General features: G+C 36.3%; 2 protein-coding genes across 2 annotated transcripts; both read right to left on the reverse strand.

The window, feature by feature from the left end:
- Window positions 1-14,822: 14,822 nt before the first annotated feature.
- LOC120170840 (serine carboxypeptidase 1-like) lies at window positions 14,823-16,754 on the reverse strand. The gene is made up of 8 exons (XM_039178694.1): window positions 16,563-16,754; window positions 16,391-16,495; window positions 16,033-16,307; window positions 15,688-15,945; window positions 15,481-15,587; window positions 15,301-15,396; window positions 15,101-15,206; window positions 14,823-15,024 (listed from the first exon to the last, which is right to left on the reverse strand). Exons 2-8 carry the CDS (start codon window positions 16,464-16,466, stop codon window positions 14,857-14,859), a joined length of 1,086 nt encoding a protein of 361 aa, XP_039034625.1. The 5' UTR covers window positions 16,467-16,495; window positions 16,563-16,754; the 3' UTR covers window positions 14,823-14,856.
- LOC120170826 (serine carboxypeptidase 1-like) lies at window positions 16,475-16,935 on the reverse strand. Its single transcript, XM_039178685.1, has 2 exons — window positions 16,582-16,935; window positions 16,475-16,495 (listed from the first exon to the last, which is right to left on the reverse strand). Exons 1-2 carry the CDS (start codon window positions 16,933-16,935, stop codon window positions 16,475-16,477), a joined length of 375 nt encoding a protein of 124 aa, XP_039034616.1.
- Between the last annotated feature and the right edge of the window lie 5,413 nt (window positions 16,936-22,348).

The raw sequence follows: 22,348 nt of genomic DNA on the forward strand, positions 1-22,348 counted from the left end.
ATGAGTGGCTAAATACTTTTGTTCCAACTAGAGGATAATTGAAGTTTCCGTTCTTCAAGGATTGTGAGATCTAAATAATTTTCATTGTTCTTTTACTTCTTTGCTATTTATATATCTTCTGTTTTTATTAAGAATTATTGTCTTGATTGATTGTGCAAATGATCCGTTGTTTAATTATCAGGTTGATAAATTGCCATTTAGAACTTTAAATTCGTAATTGTTTAAACGTTCTAATATTAGTGGTAAAGTAACATAGTTGATTTTGATTATGTTATGAAGGTATATAACCTAGTCTAAATGAATCAAGCTTGTGTATTTATTGGCTAGAATTGGTGGTCTTTCTAGTGGATAGTGCTGTTGGTGGATTAAATATTAAGCACTTGTCTAGGGTTGTTCATTAATAAGGGAAATAGTCAAAGAGTTTCTCTTGATTATCGAGAAACTAAGGAGAGTCAGGTTGTTAGAGCTTCTCAATAACCATAACCAATTTAGTGAAAAGTAAAAGATTTTATCATTGCATCTATGATCAATTCTCTGAACCAATTCTGAAATTACCTTTAGTTGGATATTTTCTTGATATTGATCTCTCTAAATTCTTAGTTGATTATAATTTCTTTTTTTTTTCTTTTTCTCAATTCCAAAACCCCCTTTATTTTCTTTAATTTTCATTAAAATAAGTCTACCCAATCCCCGTTGATTCGACCTTGATTATCGCTACTACAATTTATATTTCTAAAAGCAAGTATTATTATTTGTTGGATTCAACACCCACCAGTATACATGGTTGTTTCGAATTAAAAAGAATGCCGATGGTTCAATTGCGAGGTATAAAGCTTGCTTAGTAGTGAAAAGTTTCGCTCAAGTTCCAGGTCAAAACTTTCATGATACTTTCAGTCTTGTCATCAAGTCGTCAACAGTGAGGGTCATTTTGTCACTGGCTATAATGGCGGCTTCGACAAGTTGACGTTAACAATGCCTTTCTTAATGGAGATCTCAATGAATAAGTGTTCATGGTGCAACTCCGGGATTTGAAAAATACATTGTTGATGGCTTCAAGTTAGTATGCATGTTCGAGAAAGCATTATATGGTCTCAAGCAAGCTCCTTGAAGCTGGTATGCGAAGTTACTAGCCTTATTAATTAGCATTAGTTTTCATGGCATACAAGCTGATGCGTCCTTGTTCATTCAACGATCGGGTGACAAGTTTGTTTACGTTTTAGTATATGTTGATGACATTATCATCACAGGTCATGATGATACTGATGTTGAGATCTTGTGGTGTCACTCTTGGATCATGAGTTTTCTTTAAAAGACTTAGGGGATTTACATTACTTCTTGGGTTCGGAAGTTAAGCGATACGATCAAACACTTGTCTTACGACAAAAGAAGTTTATTCTTAAGCTACTATATAAAACTGGTATGAATGGTGTTCTTTTTCGCCCCAACACCAATGGTTGTCTCTCCCAAGCTGAGCAAAGATGGTGGTAGTCTTTATTTGATGCTCAGATCTATAGAAGTGTTGTAGGAACACTTCTATATTTAAATCACATATGACCATTTATTGCTTTTAGTGTGAATCAAATAACTCAATATATGCATGCCCCTTGCGAACAACATTGGATAGCCGTAAAGCGCATTATACATTACTTAAGTGGACTCTTGATTTCGGATTAGTCTTTCACAAATCCGTCACTGAAAAGCTTTCTCTTACGCGGATTGCGCAAGTAACATTGATGATCGATATTATGTCTCTGTATTTTGTGTTTTTCTTGGGAAAATCATGTTTCCTAGTCCTCTAAACGTCAACGGCCAGTCTCGTGATTTACTACTGAGGCCGAGTATCATGGCATTACTGAAATTGTTACTGATTTTGTGTGGCCTAAGGCGTTACTCATTGATATGGGGATCTCATGCTCTAGCCATCTTGTTGTCTGGAGTGACAACATGAGTGCCATAGCTATGACCAAAAATCTAATTTTTCACTCTCAGTCGAAACATGTTGAGTTGGACTTCTATTTCATTCGGGGAAAAGTGACAGAGGGAGCAGTCTGAGTCAACTGTGTTTTTGCTCGTCATCAGTGTGCTATTGGCTAGGGGTGTTCATTCGGTTAAAAAGGTGGCCGACCGAACTGAATTACCATTAAATGAGTTAACCGAACTTTTTTTTCTTTAAGCATGTTAGTTAAATATTAGGTGATGGTTGTAACCACCTAAATGAGCTGGCATAATGAGTTGGCATAATAATAGATTCTTCCATGTCTTTTGTAAAACGCTATATATGTGATTTTGAGAAATGAAAGAAATTAGAGCATTTTGTTTAAAGGCTTAATACAAAAATAAGTGACTAAAGAATGTCTCGAAAAACGTTTTAATACATAGAGATTTTTTTACGAAAAATAGGTGCCTAAAGTTTTCTCCGTTACATTTTTAGGTGCATACCGTTAAAAATTTTTTTAAGAGTAACGGTTTTTTTTTAAACGATAGACACCTAAAAGTATAACAGAGAAAATTTTAGGTACCTATATTTAGCAAAAAATTCTTTAAGCACCAAAAGTTAATTTTAAATATAGTTTAAGCACTTATTTTTATTTTAAACCTTGTTTAAAATACCTAGAAAACTCAACAAGCAGTAATGGCAAGATCTTAACAAAAGTCAAAGAGGGCAAGTGACTAGGGAATTGGATTTTGGATTTTGATGGAATTTAAAATATTTTTTTAATAAATATTACATCATTAACTAGTTATGTCAGTAATATTGGCTGACGTGGGAATAGCTCGCGTCCACATAAGTAGAAACTAACATTTCTATTAGTTAAAATGGCCAACTATATAAAAATATGCAATTAAACAACTTCGAGGATTAAACTAACACTCGAAGCTCGAAATTTTCCCAAAAAATCTTATTTGAGTTGTGATAAAGACAATTGTCAATGTAATGTCATTGTTATATTTATTTTTATGTTAGCTTTATTGATGTTTATCTTTCACCTCCAATAGTCTCCAACAATGACGGTAGTATGTATCTTTTATTTTTGAGAAAATAACCTCAGTGACCAAAAATGCCTTATAATATACGAATTTAACCAACTTTTTTTGGATTTTCCAAAATGAACAACAAATTCGCAACGCGAATTCCAATTTCGCAACCCAGTTTCCAATTTCGCAACGCGAATATGTAAATCGCATTGCGATTTTCCAAATTCGCGTTGCGATTTTCCAAATTCGCAACGCGATAATCAAATTCGCAACGCGATAGTCAAATTCGCAACGCGAAAGTCAAATTCGTAACTGAATTTCAAATTCGCAACTAAATTTCAAATTCACAACGCGAATTTAATTTCGCAATAGTTTTTAGTTTTGCAACACAAATGTTTTGGGTATATAACAACGCAACAACAACAACTCATAACCTAAATCCCTAAATCGCAACTCATTCCATCTCCATCTATCACTCTCTCCGGCGACATCCGTTCCTATATCCAACGACATCCTTCCCCATCTCTATTTTTTTTACATAATTTTATTTCTATATAATTTTTCAATAATTTCTCTCCCAAATTATCAACTATCAACTTAATAAAGGTATGTTTTTCTCTAAGTTAGTGATGATATCTAGTTTATAGCTCGTTTGTTTAGTAAATTAATTTACAATTTTTAGAATGAAATCATCTAATGTTGATCATGTTTGGATAGATTTGTGTTTTGGAGGGTCATGGGAGAATGTTCATGGTGTTTTACAATATGTGCCTTTACCCATGAATCTTCAACTAAAATTGTCATTAAAAAAGTTAACTTATGAAACTCTAATGTTACGTGTTGCAAAGAAATTGAATTTAGAGCCTCTAAGTGGATTTAGGCTATCTTATCTGAGAAAATGTAAAGTTTATTTGTTAACCGACAATAAAGATGTTGAACGATTCATTGCTTACATTAGTGTTTCGCAAGAAGATGATGTTACATTGTATGTTGTTGAACCTAGAAGTAGTGAAGTTGGGTCAGTAGCGGGTAATAATCAACTAAGTTCTTCAACCCAAAATTTAATGGTTCCACCACAATTTCATCACCAAGTAAATTTTGTTTCACCACATTTCCAATACCAAACACAATATCAAACACAATCTTAAAACCCACAACCTTTTCCTAATCCAAATCCCAATCAACTTTCAGCATCAAATTCCGGTTTTCGTATTGACCAGTTAGACGATTATGAGCCAACAGAAAAAATTATGAGTACTAGTCAGTATTCGAAATTTGATCTTGGTCAATACCCGAACTTTGATCTTGGTCAATACCCAAACTTTGATCTTGGTCAATACTCGGATTTTGATGATGTGATGGAAGAAGAAACAGACCCTGCATGTAATGATTTTGATATTGGTCAATACCCAAATTTTGATGATGAAACAGCCGCTGCCGAGGAAGATGTTGTTGATGATAATGAGGAGGAAGTTACGACTGTGAATGAATATGTTGAACATCCATTCTGTAATTCATATAACCCTGAAGAAGAAAAAGAAGAAGAAAAAGTCCCCAAAGAAAGGAAAAAGAGAAAAATGCAACGGGAGTATAACTGGAATATGTCAGAATTACTTCAGATACCGGAAGAAGAGTTGGTAAAGATATCAGTTGATTGTTACACAAAAGTTATTCGTATCAAGAAAGATGATTGTTTTGATATAAAGGAAGACTTGAAGATAGCTTTGTATACGAAATGTGTGGAAGATGGCTATCAACTAAGAGTTAACAAATCAAGCAAAGATCGTTTCGAAACAAGGTGTATGATTGACAAAAACTGTACGTGGCGTATGATTGTAAAGAGGATAAAAGATTGCAAAATGTTTCAAGTTAGGACTTTTATTGATAAACATACATATTCAAGAACCCAAGTTTTTCCTCACCATAGACAGGCAAACAAAAAGGTGTTGTGTGGTTTTCTGGCTGAGTTAATGTTTTTGAATGGAAGGGTATATCGGGGACATGAAATTATGACTGACATGAATGCTCAGTTCAAGATTAGTATCTCATATTCTCAAGCTTGAAGAGCCAAATGTTATGCCTTGGAATTGTTGAGGGGGTCGCCACAAGCATCGTTTGCCCAACTGCCGGCTTATTGTCACAATTTAAAGCTAAAAAATCCTGGGTCGGTAACTCATATCAAAACAGATAGAGATGGACGCTTTGAGTTGTTGTTTATCGCCATTGGTGCTGCGGTTAGTAAATAATTATAATTTTGTTGACTCATTTTTGTTAGTTGCATGCATTTCACATTTAAATGATTATATTTCTTGTGTATATGATTTTGTAGATTCGTTCGTTTATTACTTGCATGCGCCCAATTATTATAGTAGATGGAGCACATTTGAAAGGTCGATACCTTGGAGTAAACTTATTAGCAGTAGCCACGGATGCTAACAATAAGATACTGCCAATAGCTTACGGGGTTGGCAAATCTAAGACCTCTGATTCATGGACATGGTTTATAGGGCATCTTAGGGATTGCATAGGTCCTATTAGCAATCTGACAATCATATCCGATAGGGCAAACTCAATTGACAACGCTGTTAGAAGGTGTTTCCCATATGCTTTTCATGGACTTTGTGGTGTTCATTTGTATAAAAATCTAAAATCAAGGTCTGCTGGTATAAAAAATCACAAATGGACATACTAGAAGGTTGTAAAAGCTTATCGGGAAGTGGATTTTAATAAGCATATAAATTGTTTAAGACGTGTTTTGCCTCAATGTGCTCAAACACTAGAAGATGTCGGGTTTGAAAGATGGTCAAGAGTACATCAACTTGGAGCAATATATGGTTTTATGACGTCTAATAGTGCAGAATCAATCAACGCTCTAAGTCGTCATTCCCGGAAATTACCCATTACTATGTTAATGGAATTTTTTCGAGCCTCTATTCAACAGTGGTACTACAAGAAAAAAAACCATACAAGTATTATTTCTTTAAATTCGTAACTTATCATATATTTTACTAAGTATTATTTATTTAAATTTACAGGAACATTGGAACGTCGTGTTACACCATGGACTGAAAAAAAAGATAACGAAACGTGTTGTGAAGTCAACGTCCTGGAGAGTTGAACCATGTTCAAACACTTTGTTTGAAGTATTGGATAATAACTTAAATGGGCTTGTCGATCTAAATGCAAAGACGTGTAGTTGTAAGAAATGGAAAACATCTGGTTATCCGTGTGACCATGTTATAAAAGTTGCTCTTCATCTAAACCAAGATGATTCAAGCGCATATGCTATGGATTGCTACACTACAGAAGTATATCGACAGACTTATGCCGAGATTGACTACCCATGTTCACATCCTTCTGAGTGGGACATACCAGATTACTTACAAACAGTTTTGCCACCAGTCATGGACAACAGGCTACCAGGCCGACCAAAAAATCACGATCGTATACCATCTAAGGGTGAAGAGAAGAGGATATCGACATGTAGTCGGTGCAAGGAAAGTGGTCATACAAGGTTGACATGTGGATCACCAGTGCCATCACAATCATCTTTTCCTCTACCAAAAAATGGATCCTCATCAAAATCCAAAGCTTATATGGTGCCAAGCAAAAGGAAATCAAAATTGCAATCAAAATCAAAATCCCAATCACAACCGACTTCACCTTTTGGGACTTATTAACTTAGGTGATTTTTAAATGTAAACGTTGTATTATGTGTATTTTATGTGTGAATGCATACATTTTCAGTTAGACATTCATTAGTAACTTGAGTTTGAACATTGCTATGATCTGTTCAGTTGTTATCATGTTGGAATTTTCTCTTGTGTTTGATTGCTTGGATAGTTGTTCTCTTGCTTCTTCAAGTGTCCTTATCTTGTATTTATAGCTTGGAATGTGTTTGATGTTGTATATACCTTGATGTTGTATGTTGCGATCAACGCGAAAGTCAAATTCGCAACGCAAAGGACAAATTGCAATGCGAAATAAGCGTTGCGATAGTCAAATTCGCAACGCGAAAGACAAATTCGCAACACGATAGTCAAATTCACAACGCGAAATCGCAAACCGAATTTGACTTTCGCGTTGCGAATTTGACTATCGCAACGCTTATTTCGCGTTGCAAATTTACCTTCAACAGGTCTTTTTTATCTTCAACATAATGCAAATTGAAAATTAAACAACAAATCAATTAAACATTGTTGTGGGTACATTATTTGAACATTGTTATGGGTACATTATTTGGAAAAATAATGTTCCGGACTTCGTTAGAAATAACCCTTTTTCATCGGATTAATTTTGTTTTTGTGGGTATATTATTTGAACATTGTTATGTATAAATTTGTTGTGTATGTATGTTTTGGTTTGATTATATTGTATGTATATTTTCATTCAGGTGAGATGGGCTGTGTATAACAAAACAATCTATCTCTTCCATGTGAGTACTTTATTCCAACATGTGACAAGTGTGACAACCCCATCAACTCACAACTCATCTTTGAACTCAATCAATATTGTCTTTTAGCTTGATGGTTCATAAAGCATGTTACTTGAATAATATGAATCAATTATGCAATTTTCATGTTCAATTTAACACTGCATTTCAAATTCATTTCATATGTAATTGGAGTTTGAATTTAAATTTCAATTTGAGTTTGAATTTCAATATAAATTTTGGCTCCAATATAAATATTAGCCCAAGCCAATATGCATGTTATCATTGATTATTCCTAATTTCCATTGTTTTTTTCAACTTTAAACGCGAGGGAAATCCTGACCATTGTATTTTTTGGTCAACTTTAAAGCGTTAGAAACGTTTCGGGCATATGATCTGGGTGGTATACGAGAAATGCAACAAATGGCAACTAAAAATCCCGATAATTGAGGGCTACAACTTGTAATAATAACAAAAATAATAAGTCCGAAATGCTTCTGAGTACCACACAAATCATAAGTCTGAAATGCTTCCGATGCTCATCAAAATCCAAAGCTCATATGGTGCCAAGCAAAAGGAAATCAAAATCCAAAGCTCATATGGTGCCAAGCAAAAGGAAATCAAAATCCAAATCTCATATGGTTCCAAGCAAAAGGAAATCAAAATCTACAACTTGAGTTTGAACATTGATATGATCTGTTCAGTTGTTATCATGTTGGTATATTCTCATGTGTTTGATTTTTTGGATAGTTGTTCTCTTGCTTCTTCAAGTGTCCTTAGCTTGTATTTATAGCTTGGAATGTGGTTGATGTTGTATAGACCTTGATTTTGTATATTGCGATCAACGCGAAAGTCAAATTCACAACGCGAAATAAGCGTTACGATAGTCAAATTCGCAAACCGAAAATCGCGTTGCGAATTTGTACCTTCAACAGGTCTTTTTTGCCTTCAAACATAATGCAGATTGAATTTTTTAGAAACAACAAATCAACTTTTTCAAATCAATTAAACAAGCAAAAAAATAATTCTTATTTACAAAATCAAATTAAACAAATCAACTTTTACAAATCAACTTTTACAAATAAATTAATCAAAAAATAAATCTTATTTCCTCATCAATTAAACAAATCAACTTTCACTGTAAAATTCAATTAAACAAAGAAAAAAAAGTGTACCCTAGACTGTTGTTTATGCATAAATACATTTCACGTAGCTCACTTCAGGATTAACCTGTAGAAACCAAACATTTGCTCAAACAACACTTTCTACACATCTAAAACCAACAAACAACAAATTACTCTAGGTACTTAACGAAATGTTTTCAAACCAATTAAAGAGTATATATGTTAACAACACTTGCTCAAACTTACCAATTGTTTATGTATAACTTTCAGCACACGGATGCAGGTAGACAGCGTCTCGCATATATCGATCTGGCCATATAATGCCGAAACCACAAGCCTACTGCAGCTCTATCTCTATCTGTGGGAGGTAGATACTGTATACTTCCTGTCGTCAAACGTTCCAAGAACAAGCATACGAGAGGACCATAATCCCCTTTGGTTCCCTGCGTTTGTTGTGTCGCAGTCTCGTCTCTGATCATTGTAATTTTGAACTTCTTTGGCTTTTTGTTTCCAGAATTTGTCCAATAATCAATTACATTCAAGTATTTAGCCAAATGATCACTCCATCCCTTTGTAATAATATCTCTCAAATCAGACAATGGTATGTGATTCAACATGTTGTCATATATCATTATCTTCAGGGATGGGAGCTGAAGCTCGATGAGAAGCCAATGATGATGTTCCAAAACAGGGATAAACACCTGCAATCATAAATAATTGCGCACATCAAATAAAATTTATGAAAACCTTTAAAATATTCAAAAAATAAATACTAACCTTATCGACCTCCCACCACGCAGGATAAAGTTTAGCTTTTCCATTAGCCAACTTATATGAAACATCTCTCTGATCCGTCAAGTGAGCTGCATGAAAAGACGTCGGCATAATAGTCCATCGAGTACCTCTTTTCTTCAATTTCCTTATTATTAGAAGACGTGACACCCATGCATCAATATGATGTTTTATAAAAAAATAAATATATTAGTGAATTTATTAATAATTTTTAAAAAATTAATCAAAATACAATATAAGAAGAATATAAGACTTACTACCCCTTCGAGATAGCCATTATCTTCAACCCTTAATAAAACACTCCACCAAGACCGATCAAAAAACAAATGAATAGCATCGTCGATTTGGCATAGGTCAGAATAACACCCCTTGCTCCGCTCATGTAGATAAAAATCAATTGCGGTCTTAGCCCAAAGGGTATTATCGTAATTGTGTCCGGTAGTGTTTCCCTCTCCTGCTGAGGAATGGTACTGGCCGATAACACATACGAAAGCCAAATCGTATCCATCATATCGAGCACGCGAGGGGTTTATCAATATGCCGACATATGACGCCATATGCATCGGGCTCTTGAACGGCGGGCGGGACCTCTTGAACGATGACGGGGGCCACTTGAACGGTGGGAGGGGCTTCTTCGATGATGAGAGGGGCCTCTTGAACGATAGGAGACGCCTCTTGAATGATGATAGGTGTATCGGGCTTCTTCTTACGGAGTCTTGGCACTAGTGGGGTGAATGGGGACGTAATGGCACGTGCACGACGTCTGATGCGTGAACCCCGTCGTGCAAGAAAAACCCAACGTAAAACATCTACATTATCGGGCCGCTGAAAATAAATTAATACATAAATCAGTAAATAAATAATGTCGAAAAAAGGTTATTTGCATTTTTAGTATAGTATTAAACAAATTTATCTCACTGTGTAGAGTATGAACCTCATTCTACAACGATGAAACAATCTCGCGTAGAGCGACAACCTCATCACGTAAAGTAGATACCTCACCACGTAGCGCACCATTGTCATCGCATAAAAAATCCACCTCACCACATAATGATCGAACCTCATCACGCCATGCACCATTATCTTCACGTAAAGTACCGACCTCATGACGCAAAGCACTGACCTCATCACGTAATTCCCCTAACTCATCCTGTGGAGGTGGAGAACAGGGAGATAAATGCCGTGGCCTCTTTGCCGGTCGCATATCATGAGGTGATGGTGGAGAAGAGGATCGATGATGTGATGGAATAGGTGATGGTGGAGGTGGAGAAGAGGCTCGATCAGGTAATGGCTCCGGGTGTCGAGCTGTAGAATCGGCCCGATCAGGTGATGGCTCTCGAAGTGGGGGGGGTGCTCATCATCCGTCCCATCAAAAAACCGCTTACTAGCTTGCCACCAATCAGTGGCAAGCTCAGCCTCTGTGGGTGTCAGCCTCTGTAATGGATAGTTGGCCTCCTAACAATATAAAAGCTCAAACAAAGTTAAACTTGTACTAGTAATAACTTGTTTATATATGGTATTATTTGTGTGTTAACTTACATCATTCATCATCGTATATGGGAGTAAATCTTCCCAATCCAACATGCGGATCCTCTTCCAGGTAATAGCCCTAGGAATATCATTTGATCTTTTTATCGCATATGTCCGCATGCTGGGAAAAGCCTCAAATATCCAAATCTACAAAACAATATAATACACAAACATTAGTAATTGTTAAATAATTAATTATAATTTTGGAAACATTATATAGAAATTCTTACCTTAAAGGCCCAAGTAAAGCATGTCAAAGTGTATTTAGAACCATCGCCCCGCAAACTTTTTCGGTCCTCAAAGGCAGACGACAACTTCTTCCAGGTAGCTTTCTATAGATATGAACCCCACAGAAACAGGTTCCATGCATTTAGGTCCTCTACCAATAATATTAGGTCCTCGGAGATTGGTTGTTTGCCCTCTTTGCCTAAAAAGCCGGCATGCAAAAGTAATAAATGGCATACTCGGACAACATCAAGGTCATCCATCCGAGTAAAACCATCTTTATCAAATAATCTCTTCAAGTCGTCGACGTGTATACTCGGCTTCGACTTTGCCAGCTCAGGAAAAACCCGATATAACCATGATGGGCGGGCGATATGACTAGTGTACTGACCTACATCATCGTGTCCGAAGCGTAGAGCGGTGATTAAGCAAAACTCCTCCCGCCCAAAACAAGTATACGCCGGTGCCGGAGGAAAATGAAACCATATCTCCTCATCACCACGTTGTACCCCCTCGGGTAGATCGTTAGTCATGGTCTGAAGAAACAAATGTGTCAACATAGCATCTCCACCCGTATGTTGCACTTTCAGCCATGGCCCGAAGCAAGTATCCTCAAACAATTTTCTTTGTAGAGGTGTAAGCGTCGACGCAATTTTAGTGGCTAGGCTTAATTTATTCCTTAAGGTTAATACAAACCGAAAAAAATTTCTACAAAAACAATAAACATACCAAGTTAGATATACCAAAAACTACAAATTATACACTATAAACAGACATGATATTAAACAGTGAAAACAAAGCCAAATATGTTTCAAACTAGCACGGTATTCACCCAAGTCATTATTCCATCATAGTTCACAAAATGCATCAGAGAACATTCCAGGAGTAAGGACTTATATAAACATTTAAAAGGACAACATATAGGTTTAGTGCAGGTTCAAGGACAACATAAAGAGTAGTAGTTTATTCTTGAAACTTAAATTAGCAACACTGTGAAGTTAGTATTTGTCTTTGTTTTTTGGTTGAAGTAATGCAATTCATTCAAGTTTCAATTTGCAGAATAAAAGAAGTTTCTGAAACTTAAATTCGCAACGCGAAAATGATATCGCAACGCGAAAATGAAAATTGCAACGCGATTTTAGTTTCGCGTTGCGAATTTGGTGTTGCGATTTAGGGTTTCTTCAACAAAAAGATAAAACAAAGACAAATACTAACTTCACAGGGTTAAAGACTAAACAGTTTAGAAGTATTGATAGCAACCGAATGAATTTAGCAATCTCAGTGAAATGGTTAATCTAATAATAATACAAAAATTTCAAAATAAAAATAAGAGATTAAAAAAACTAACCCTCGGTGGTTGATTTTCCATTTCTGACCGTGAATGGTTGTGAGGGTTGCTCTGAGAGATGGAGATAGACGGATTTCGTCGGAAATGGGGACGGATTTCGTCGGAGATGGGGACGGATGTCGCCGTAGAGAGTGAGAGATGGAGATGGGACTGAGTTGTGCTTTAGGGTTTTAGGTTAGAGATGATTTGCGATAATACTGTTTACATTTGTGTTGCGAAATTAATATTGTGTTTCCCGTAAAAACATTTGACTTTCGCGTTGCGAATTTGACTATCGCGTTGCGAATTTAACTTCTGTGTTGCGATTTACAAATTCGCAATGCGAATTTGACTTTCGCGTTGCGAATTTGACTATCGCGTTGTGATTTACATATTCGCGTTGCGAAATTAGAAACTGAGTTGCGAAATTGGAATTATCGTTGCGAATTTGAGATCGCTTTGCGAATTTGTTGGTCATTTTGACAAATCCAAAAAATGTTGCTTAAATTTGTATATTAGAAGGTATTTTTGGTCACTGAGTTTATTTTCTCTTTATTTTTTAAGTTATTTATTGATTTATTGATTTTTTAATTTTTTATATGATGTTATTTAGAAGAGAAAATCGCCTCAGTGACCAAAAAATGTCTTATAATATACGATTTTAATCAACTTTTTTTGGATTTGCCAAAATGACCAACAAAATCGCAATGCGAAACAAAAATCGCAACGCGATTTAGAAAATCGCAATGTTGAAAAGAAAATCGCAACGGTCAAAAGAAAATCGCAACGCGATCTTCCAAGAATCGCAATGCGATTCAAAGAATCGCAACGCGATTGAGAAAATCGCAACGCGATTCCAGGAATCGCAATGCGATTGAGAAAATCGCAACGCGATTCCAAGAATCGCAAAACGGCAAAAGAAAATCTCAAAAGCAGTAGAGCTGTTCGTATTGCATTTGTTTCTTAAGAATTTTCTCTAAAAAGATAGTATCCGCGCGGACGTGTCGAAGACACGTATTACCACGACCACGACCACGACCACGACCACGACCACGACCACGACCACGAGACGGCGGCGGCGGCGGCGGCGGAGCGCAAGAGTCCCCCTTGTTCTCTTTCACTCAACAAGGAAATGAGAAATTCAAACCTTAAATACACTTCCCAATAGTGTTTCCAATACTATGTGGGATTGAACATTACCAACAATCTTCACATGTCAACCTATTTTGCTAAGAGCTTGAGTGTGACTATAAGAGAGATTAGTTCATTTGGTATGCCAAAATTGTTTTGTTTAGTGAAAAAGGGTGGGTTGCCGTATAAAAATATAATTTCTACCCGGTTATGCATACATGTGGATTTATACACAACAATTCTACATTCAAGACTCTCCTCATAGCTGATCAATTTCTTGTAGATTTTTTGTTGCTTTGTGATATTGGAGATAAAGTTACAAGTTATGATTTTAAATTCTCTACTGGATGGAACTGGAAGCATAGTTCAAGTTTATTACAAGGTCCAAAGTTCCACCAAAGGTTGCAGGGACATCATTTCACGACAAATAAAAGCAATTTACTTGGCTTATGGTTTATTAGTTACACTTCTTCAAATGAACTAATCTCCAACAATTTTAGTGAATGGCACAGTCAAATTAAGCACACAAAATAGGTTGACATGTGAAGGTTGTTGGTAATGTTCAATCCCACATAGTATTGGAAACACTATTGGGAAGTGTATTTAAGGCTTGGATTTCTCATTTCCTTGTTGAGTGAAAGAGAACAAGGGGGACTCTCGCGCGCCGCCGCTGCCGCCGTCTCGTCTCGTCTCGGGTCGTGGTCGTGGTCGTGGTCGTGGTCGTGGTCGTGGTAATACGTGTCTTCGACACGTCCGCGCGGATACTATCTTTTTAGAGAAAATTTTTAAGAAACAAATGCAATACGAACAACTCTACTGCTTTTGAGATTTTCTTTTGCCGTTTTGCGATTCTTGGAATCGCATTGCGATTTTCTCAATCGCGTTGCGATTCTTGGAATCGCGTTGCGATTTTCTCAATCGCGTTGCGATTATTGGAATCGCGTTGCGATTTTCTCAATCGCGTTGCGATTCTTTGGCTCGCATTGCGATTCTTGGAAGATCGCGTTGTGATTTTCTTTTGACCGTTGCGATTTTCTTTTCAACGTTGCGATTTTCTAAATCGCGTTGCGATTTTGATATCGCGTTGCGATTTTGTTGGTCATTTTGGCAAATCCAAAAAAAGTTGATTAAAATCGTATATTATAAGACATTTTTTGTCACTGAGGCGATTTTCTCTATTTAGAACTTCATTTGTCCTCTTTGATGTTTTTACGAAAAATTATCGATCAATGGATATCGCATTACAGGTTATTTGAAAAATACATTTATGTCGTACACGTAATTATTAGTTGAAAAACTATAAACGAGCATCAACATAGTCATCTTCTGCTCTTGTTCTGAATTGGTACTGGTGGAGGCAAAGCTCCTCCGAGGAATGAGGAAATCATGGCAAGAGCACGAGCCGGTTGGTAGCTCGGGACTAAACGATCGGCGCCTCTCACCGTCACAAACGTCAGACCGTCGTATTCCACCACGTATCCTCCCACCTGATTGTTAAGACATTTCAACGTTATTTAACTCGATATTTAACACGAAATGTTGGTTTTTCGGTTTTGTTCTTACCTCCTCATCCCTGGACCATGGACGCCAAGCAGTCTTGATGGGAAGCTTGAGTTTGTTTATGGCATATCTGGTCGATGTAACTGGAACAATTGAATCTAAGTCACCGCTGTAAAATAATCGAATTCCGAATCTATCGACTGTCGCTTTTTAAAGATGATTATATGAACCCAATGCGAAAAAAAAACAATAGAGGTGTTGACCTGTATAACCAAATTCTGATGCCATTTGCCATGAGATTCTTGATGATGGGTAAAATAGTTGTAGCTTTATCATTCCAGCCACGATACATCGAGCGGCTGAGCGGTACAATATAATATGGTTACATTTACGTTTACTGAAACTAAAATTGACCACACAAGCAAGATGATGGGTACAATTACTTGCATATATCCCAAGCTGAAACCTTTGCATGTAGAGCCGTCTGAACGTCTGCTCTATTCAAATAAGATAACAGATAGTGGTTCGAGCATGGATCGAAACCGTTAATCTGAAATGAGAATCGTATGATTATATATATATAATTGGTTCATATTGTCACTTTTAAGAGATGGTATAATTCACGTCTGGGTTTATATGTATCGTCTTACCGATTCGGATGAGATTTTTATGGACGAAGAAGAATTGAGTTGACAACGTGCGGCATAAATGTTGTACCGATCAATATTACCACGCTCAATACGGGATTTGTTGATGAAGTTTGCACATTGTTCTGGATCCGTATCATTGAAATAATGACAATAGGTGTGAATTCCTTTGTTGGTTTCATCTGAATTCAAGGCGTGTGTCCATAAATAATCATATTGGCCTAAATAATCTGTAGGATCATCAATCCAACCATTCCCGACCTGAAAAATATATTCGAATATACGTTGTAAATGAATACTTTTTAAAAAGTAAAAAAATAGTTACAGTAAATAGTGATTTGAACATACCGCAATGCCTTTGAGGTTAATTAGTGTTGGATTTGATTTCTTGTTTTCATGAAGAATAATTTTCGCAAGTTGAGGCACATAGTGGCCGGCGTAACTCTCACCGGCAATGTACAGATCTCGGGGTTTATACTGAGTGAACCTCTCAAGCCAGTTGATGAGGAATTTGTAGGCATCTTTTGCCGTACTTTTGTCACCCATACGCTGATAATCCGAGGTCGTATTCGAATACGAAAAGCCTACTCCGGCTGGAGTCTCTACGAATATTATGTTTGCCACTGCCGATATTGAACCGAAATATAGTTAAATTTATTATCATAGCTACCTAAATGTAAAGCGACCGATTAAATGGAAGTTAGACCATTGTTCCATGCATAGTTGTTGCGGAAAAGCGTCTTGCCGTCGTTGTTTACTCTAAAAGGGCCTAATTCCACCATCGCTCCGATTAACGAAGAACATGCCGGTCCTGAAATTTCCCAAAATCAGATCAACCAAGCGGAATGTAAACCGGACGGATAATTAATGAACCGTACCTCCATTGAACCATAAAACCAAAGGATTTGTGGAAGAGTTCTCGGGGGACTCGGCAAAATAGTAGAAAAGAGCTCTACCAGCCTTGGAATCAACAGTGACATATCCTGAATAATGGTTGAAATCGACACCGTCGGGTTGTCCCGGCAATGCACTGATTTTATCAGTCTCGATGGATCCATCTTGAGCCTGGATGCTATCGGTGTTTACATCAAACCATGCCGAAAAACGCATAATCTGAGATGGTTTTTTCGACAAGCGAGAGTTGAGAAATTTATCGAGGACTTGACCCTCATCAGCTTCTCCGTAAACTATGAGATAATGCCCCAAAAGGTACATAGAGAGTAGCATCCATGTACATGCCACCACTTTCATTGTTTTCCCCCTTCTTTTGTTGTGGATGAAATGTTAAAGGATTCATGGTTCTATATATAGTTTGTCCTTTGATCTTTTTCAGTAAAACTTTGTTCCAAACCGGCTGTTTTGAAGTGTGGTATATGTAACGTAGTTAACATTTGCATTGAACCATTAAATTCATCATTAAGAGGTTATTAAAAAGGCAGTTAATTAACTCACGTTAAGAAAGAAAAAAAGAAAATTAGGCACCTCATGTAGAAATTATATTCAATAGCATGGGATACCAACACTAGATCAGTACAAACATTCAACAAACGCTAGGCATCGGAACACAACAATATGATCATAACTCTCACTATGCACAAGAAAGAGAAAAGAATATCGCACTATCTCCACCATGATCATGATCGGTGGAGGGGCGAAGGCCTTCGTAGAACACAAACAACAACATAATATCATGATCCTTCCACTCATTCTCACGTACCATAAGATGCATAGCATTGAAGCACTCCATTAAGTACAAGCATAGTTTATTCATTATCGTTTCACTAAAATAATGAAATATCATGCCATCAACTTTCACCTATACTCCAATCCACTCTCAGTTTATGGGCAGTCTGCTAAGGCTAACAAAGTTTACAGAAAATAGAAAAGAAAGCTTTTATTTCACTACTTTAAACTGATACTTTTACACTTATATTTATATTAACTATTAACTCTTAACTACCTCCTAACTAACTATTCGTTTACATAACTATGCACAACTATACATTCTGTTAGCCCCCCTCAAGTTGGAGCATACAAATTTTGAATGCCCAACATGAAAATGACCTCTGAAAAGAAGTTGTAGGTAAAGCTTGTAAAACAATCAGCAAACTGATTTTGAGATGAAACTGTCATTAATACAATGACTCCTTGCTGCAGCTTCTGTCCGATCAAATGACAATCAATCTCTATGTACTTTGTACGTTCATGGTAGACAGGATTCTCTGTAATACGAATAGTTGAAAGATTGTCACAATATAGATTTGTTGGAACAAAAGGAATACGAAGATCATTAAGAAGGAACTGAAGCCACTGTATTTCACAAGTGATAGTTGCTAAAGCTCTATACTTTGCTTCACTTGAGGAATGAGAAACCATTTGCTGTTTCTTAGACCTACAAGAAATCAAAGCAGAACTTAGAAAAACACAACAACCAGTAAGTGACCTTCGAGAATCAGGAAAAGCAGCCGAATTAGAATCACTGAAAGCCTTAAGTTTCAGGTCATTTTTCTGTTGGAAAAAACAAACCTTGTCTTGGAGTTACTTTCAAATAACGAAGAACTCTATGAGCTGCAGTTAAGTGAGCTTCAGTAGGAGATGACAAAAACTAAGAAAGATGCTGCACAACATAAGCAATGTCTGGCCTTATATTTGTAAGATACAACAACTTACCAACAAGTTTCTTATATCTAGTGTCAGAAAGAGGTTGACCTTCTGTTCTAGCAAGTTTACTATTTGTAACCATATGAGTTGAAACTGGTTTAGAACCTAAAAAACTTGTTTCCTGTAACAAATCCAATGTATATTTCCTCTGACACAAATAATGTCAGTTTTAGAGCGAAAAACTAAAAGTCCTAAGAAAAATTGTAAATCTCCCAGGTCTTTAATTCTGAACATATCATGCAAATAAGTTTTAATCTTACTAATCTCCTCCATTTCTTCACTAGCAAGAATGATGTCATCTACCTAAATGACTAAAGCAATAAACTTAGAACCTACTCCCTTAAATAAAAAAGAATCAAAAGCAGCTAGAGTAAAATTCTGAGTAAGCAGAGCAGTAGTCAATTTTTCATTTCATTTCCTACTAACTTGCTTTAAGCCGTATAAACTTTTGTTCAATTTACAAACAACACCAGGTTTATTGGAATGAAAACCAAGAGGCAGATCCATATACACTTCTACTTGCCAATCTCTATGTAAAAAAGCATTATTTGTAACACCCTAAATCTGATTGGGCCCAAAGTGTTACACTAAGCTACTGAGGCAACCCCTGATTTTCAAAACATATTCATTTTCTTTTCAAACATATTGAATGGTATCATAATCAAACATAAATAATAGTTATAAAACCATTTTACCAAACCGGATCTTTGTGACACAGTTTAAAATCAAAATAATACAACAATGAGTTTAATAAACTGAATACATGAGTAAAGTTATATGAATACTAAAGCTACAGTACAATACTCTGTCAGAGATGCTGGAAGTCCTGCTGTGACGGTGCTCTTGGAACTGCCCAAGCTACCAACCTGCCAATAGAAAACATCCAAAGGCTGAGCTTACAAAGCCCAACAGTATAATCACTAATCTAGAGCAACATAAGAATTTTATAAACAAAAGCATGCCGAAGACATGATACTAAGCAGTAGGTGCATGCATGACCTAGATCAATTGCTACCTACTTAAGGCTTTATTGCTCTATCACTGAAGTAGGGGTCTCATGCTTCCCTTAATCCTCTGCTAAGGGCTCACCATGAGTACACCTCTAAAGAGTTTATAACCCTAATGCCTGAACTACTACACATTATCTAAATGCGAACCTGACAGATTGTGCATTATTTGAATGCAAACCTGCCATACTGTGCATTATCTGAATGCAAACCTGACTAGTATCTGGTCTCACATAGCCATTAGACATTAGTTACTAAGGGAACCCGGTGTCACATAGCATCGATAAAATTCCCACAAAACATATTGAATGATCTCCTGGTCCTCACATAGCCATCAGGTACCACTTGACTGAAGCATTGGCTCGTTCTCACATAGCCTTCATTCCAAGTTTTAACATATTTGATATACTGAACTGATGAGTCTATGCATGCATAACTGACACAAACTGACCTACCTCACGTATGGTGGTAAGGTCAGAGGAATTTTATGTGCATCTTATAACAACACCCCAGCCTACCTTGAATACTGAATAGTCTAGGGGCACGAACCAAAATTTATGTGCATCGAAAGCTTACCCAACTGAACTGAACTAACATAACTACACATGTATATCTAAGGACCATAGGCCATATAACACTGACATTGCTAACCCACTCCTCACGAGTGTTTGGGTCTCACACCCTAGTTAGCCCCTGAAGTGCCTCGTGTACTGACAATGCCCCACTAGGGCAACTAAGGTAACCTAGGTATACCTTAACATAGATGGACTCACTAAAGTAAAGTCAACATCACACTAATCGTTGTCTCGCTTATCCTCTCATCTAGAACGTTATGCGAAGGCTAATTTATTAACTATGGATCTAGCTAGCTTGATATCTGGCTTGGGTTCATCTATGAGTAGCGGTACTCTATTTGATCTTATCGTAATTCCCTTCAGAACCTATTGAACTGAAAAAGATGACTTACTCTTCTTAGGTTCACTGACATTCTCGAAGCTCATGTTTTTCGTTGCCACTGAATCTGATATAAACATCATATCACTTATCGAATGTCTCATGTAATGATCCTTAGTCCAAACTATCTATATACGTCCTTGAATAAAGACACTATAGCGTATTATGCTTAATATGGTTACACCTGATATGATATGCTCTTATGAGTGTTTCTAGGTTCGTTTGGTCATTTATGCCCCTCACATACTAAATCTTACTATTACGGATCATCCTTAGCTATTATAGACCTCAAACGGTCAAAATTAACCATCCAAAGTGAGTAGTATCAATCCTCTACTTGCAATATACATACCCTAGGGTTAAGTATCGATACCCCTATGAGTACCAGTACCAATAATGTATTCTGTTGCAAAAATTGGGCCACAGTATCGATGCTGCCACCCTAAGTATCGATGTTATAGGTAATTTAGCCCCTATTTAACTAATATAAACATTATTCATCCTAGTATCAATACTTAAACCCTAAAATAGTTTATTTAGGCTTGAAAATAACTCAAAAATCATCTCAAATGACTTGGTTTGGTTTCTAAACTTTATTTTGAAGCTTTAGTAAGTTGTTTAATGTCTCGGGGTATCATAAAAACGTGTTATTAACACCTAAAACGTGATTTCCTTTATAAATCAAAGATAAACCATAAAATGCTCAATTAACCAAATCTGAGCAAAATCACTAAATTTATGAAAAATTAATACTCCAAAAAATTATAAATATACTACCTTCATGTTTGACTCCCGAAATTGAGCTCCTTGCTTAGCCATACTCTTCTCCTTGTGATTTGGATGAAATTACCCACTTTTCTTTGCTAGGATTAAACCAAGACTTTGATTCTTTAAAACTATCTTGCAAGGGGGATTAAGAACGAAAATGAAACAAGAAAAAGGTTCAAGACCTTACATTGGAGATATAGCTACTTAGAGAAGATGAAGGAAGATAAAATGAAGAAGAAGAAATGAAGAGAAGAGAAATAGGATGGGATATAAAACCCTCATGTTGAAAAATAGAGGATTTGCACAATTAGTCATTCTTTATTTTTCTACAATTTGAAATCCCCTTTTTATGGCTAATTGGGCCTAAATCCAAACTCAATTAAGCCCAACAACTTTACTTATGAATTTCATGAGGTCTACTCACCTCTCGGGTAAACTCGAAACTACTAGTCCATAATCTGGGTTGTTACGTTATTAATATCCAATTAACATAATTTTCATTTCTTTGTTGCAATAAAAACCAAGAAAGTCCAAAAGTGTCAATCAAAACTACTAGCCCAGAATTTTAGGTTCAACGAGAATAGATGCGCTGCAAACATATGATCTATACTTATAGGAGAAAATGTCATAAGAAAATACATGTGCCAAGGTGTGAGAGGTTGTCCTTAATTTAGGCATAGAAACTTCAAAATCCTTATACCTTTGTGGTAAATTAACCTTTCTAGATAGTTTGATTGATTAAGAATGTATCATCCTAGGAGCTGCGGGTGATGAAACTGTAGAATGAGGCATGTCAGCAACATTTTCGTGATTCTCATTAATGGAAGGATTTGGAGAAGAACTTGCTGTAGGTGTATTAGCTTAAGAAGAATTTGCTACAGGTTCTCCTACAATAGGCATGTTATCACCATAATGATCCTCAACAGATGGAGAACAAACTATTTGTTCTTGAAGAGTAATCTGTTTATCTGTATAAACAGAATCTTCAAACAAAAAATCATTATGATATGCTGGTAGAACAATATCAAAAGAAGAAAACACTATGTATTTTCTTTAAAAGGGAACTTATCTTCTGTAAAGATGACATCCCTTGAAACAAAAACAGACTTGTTGTCTAGATCATATAACATGTATCCTTTTATATTTTTAGGTAAACTATGAAAAACACATTTAATAACTCTATGATGTTTTTTTATTACAGGTTTTGGTAAGACTGATGCAAAAACTAAACATCCAAAAACCTTAAGTTGGTCCAAAACCAGTTTTTGCTTATG

The sequence above is a fragment of the Hibiscus syriacus genome, unplaced genomic scaffold (genome assembly GCF_006381635.1).
Source record: "Hibiscus syriacus cultivar Baekdansim isolate YM2019G1 unplaced genomic scaffold, ASM638163v2 tig00111794_pilon, whole genome shotgun sequence".
NCBI classification, from domain to species: Eukaryota; Viridiplantae; Streptophyta; class Magnoliopsida; order Malvales; family Malvaceae; genus Hibiscus; species Hibiscus syriacus.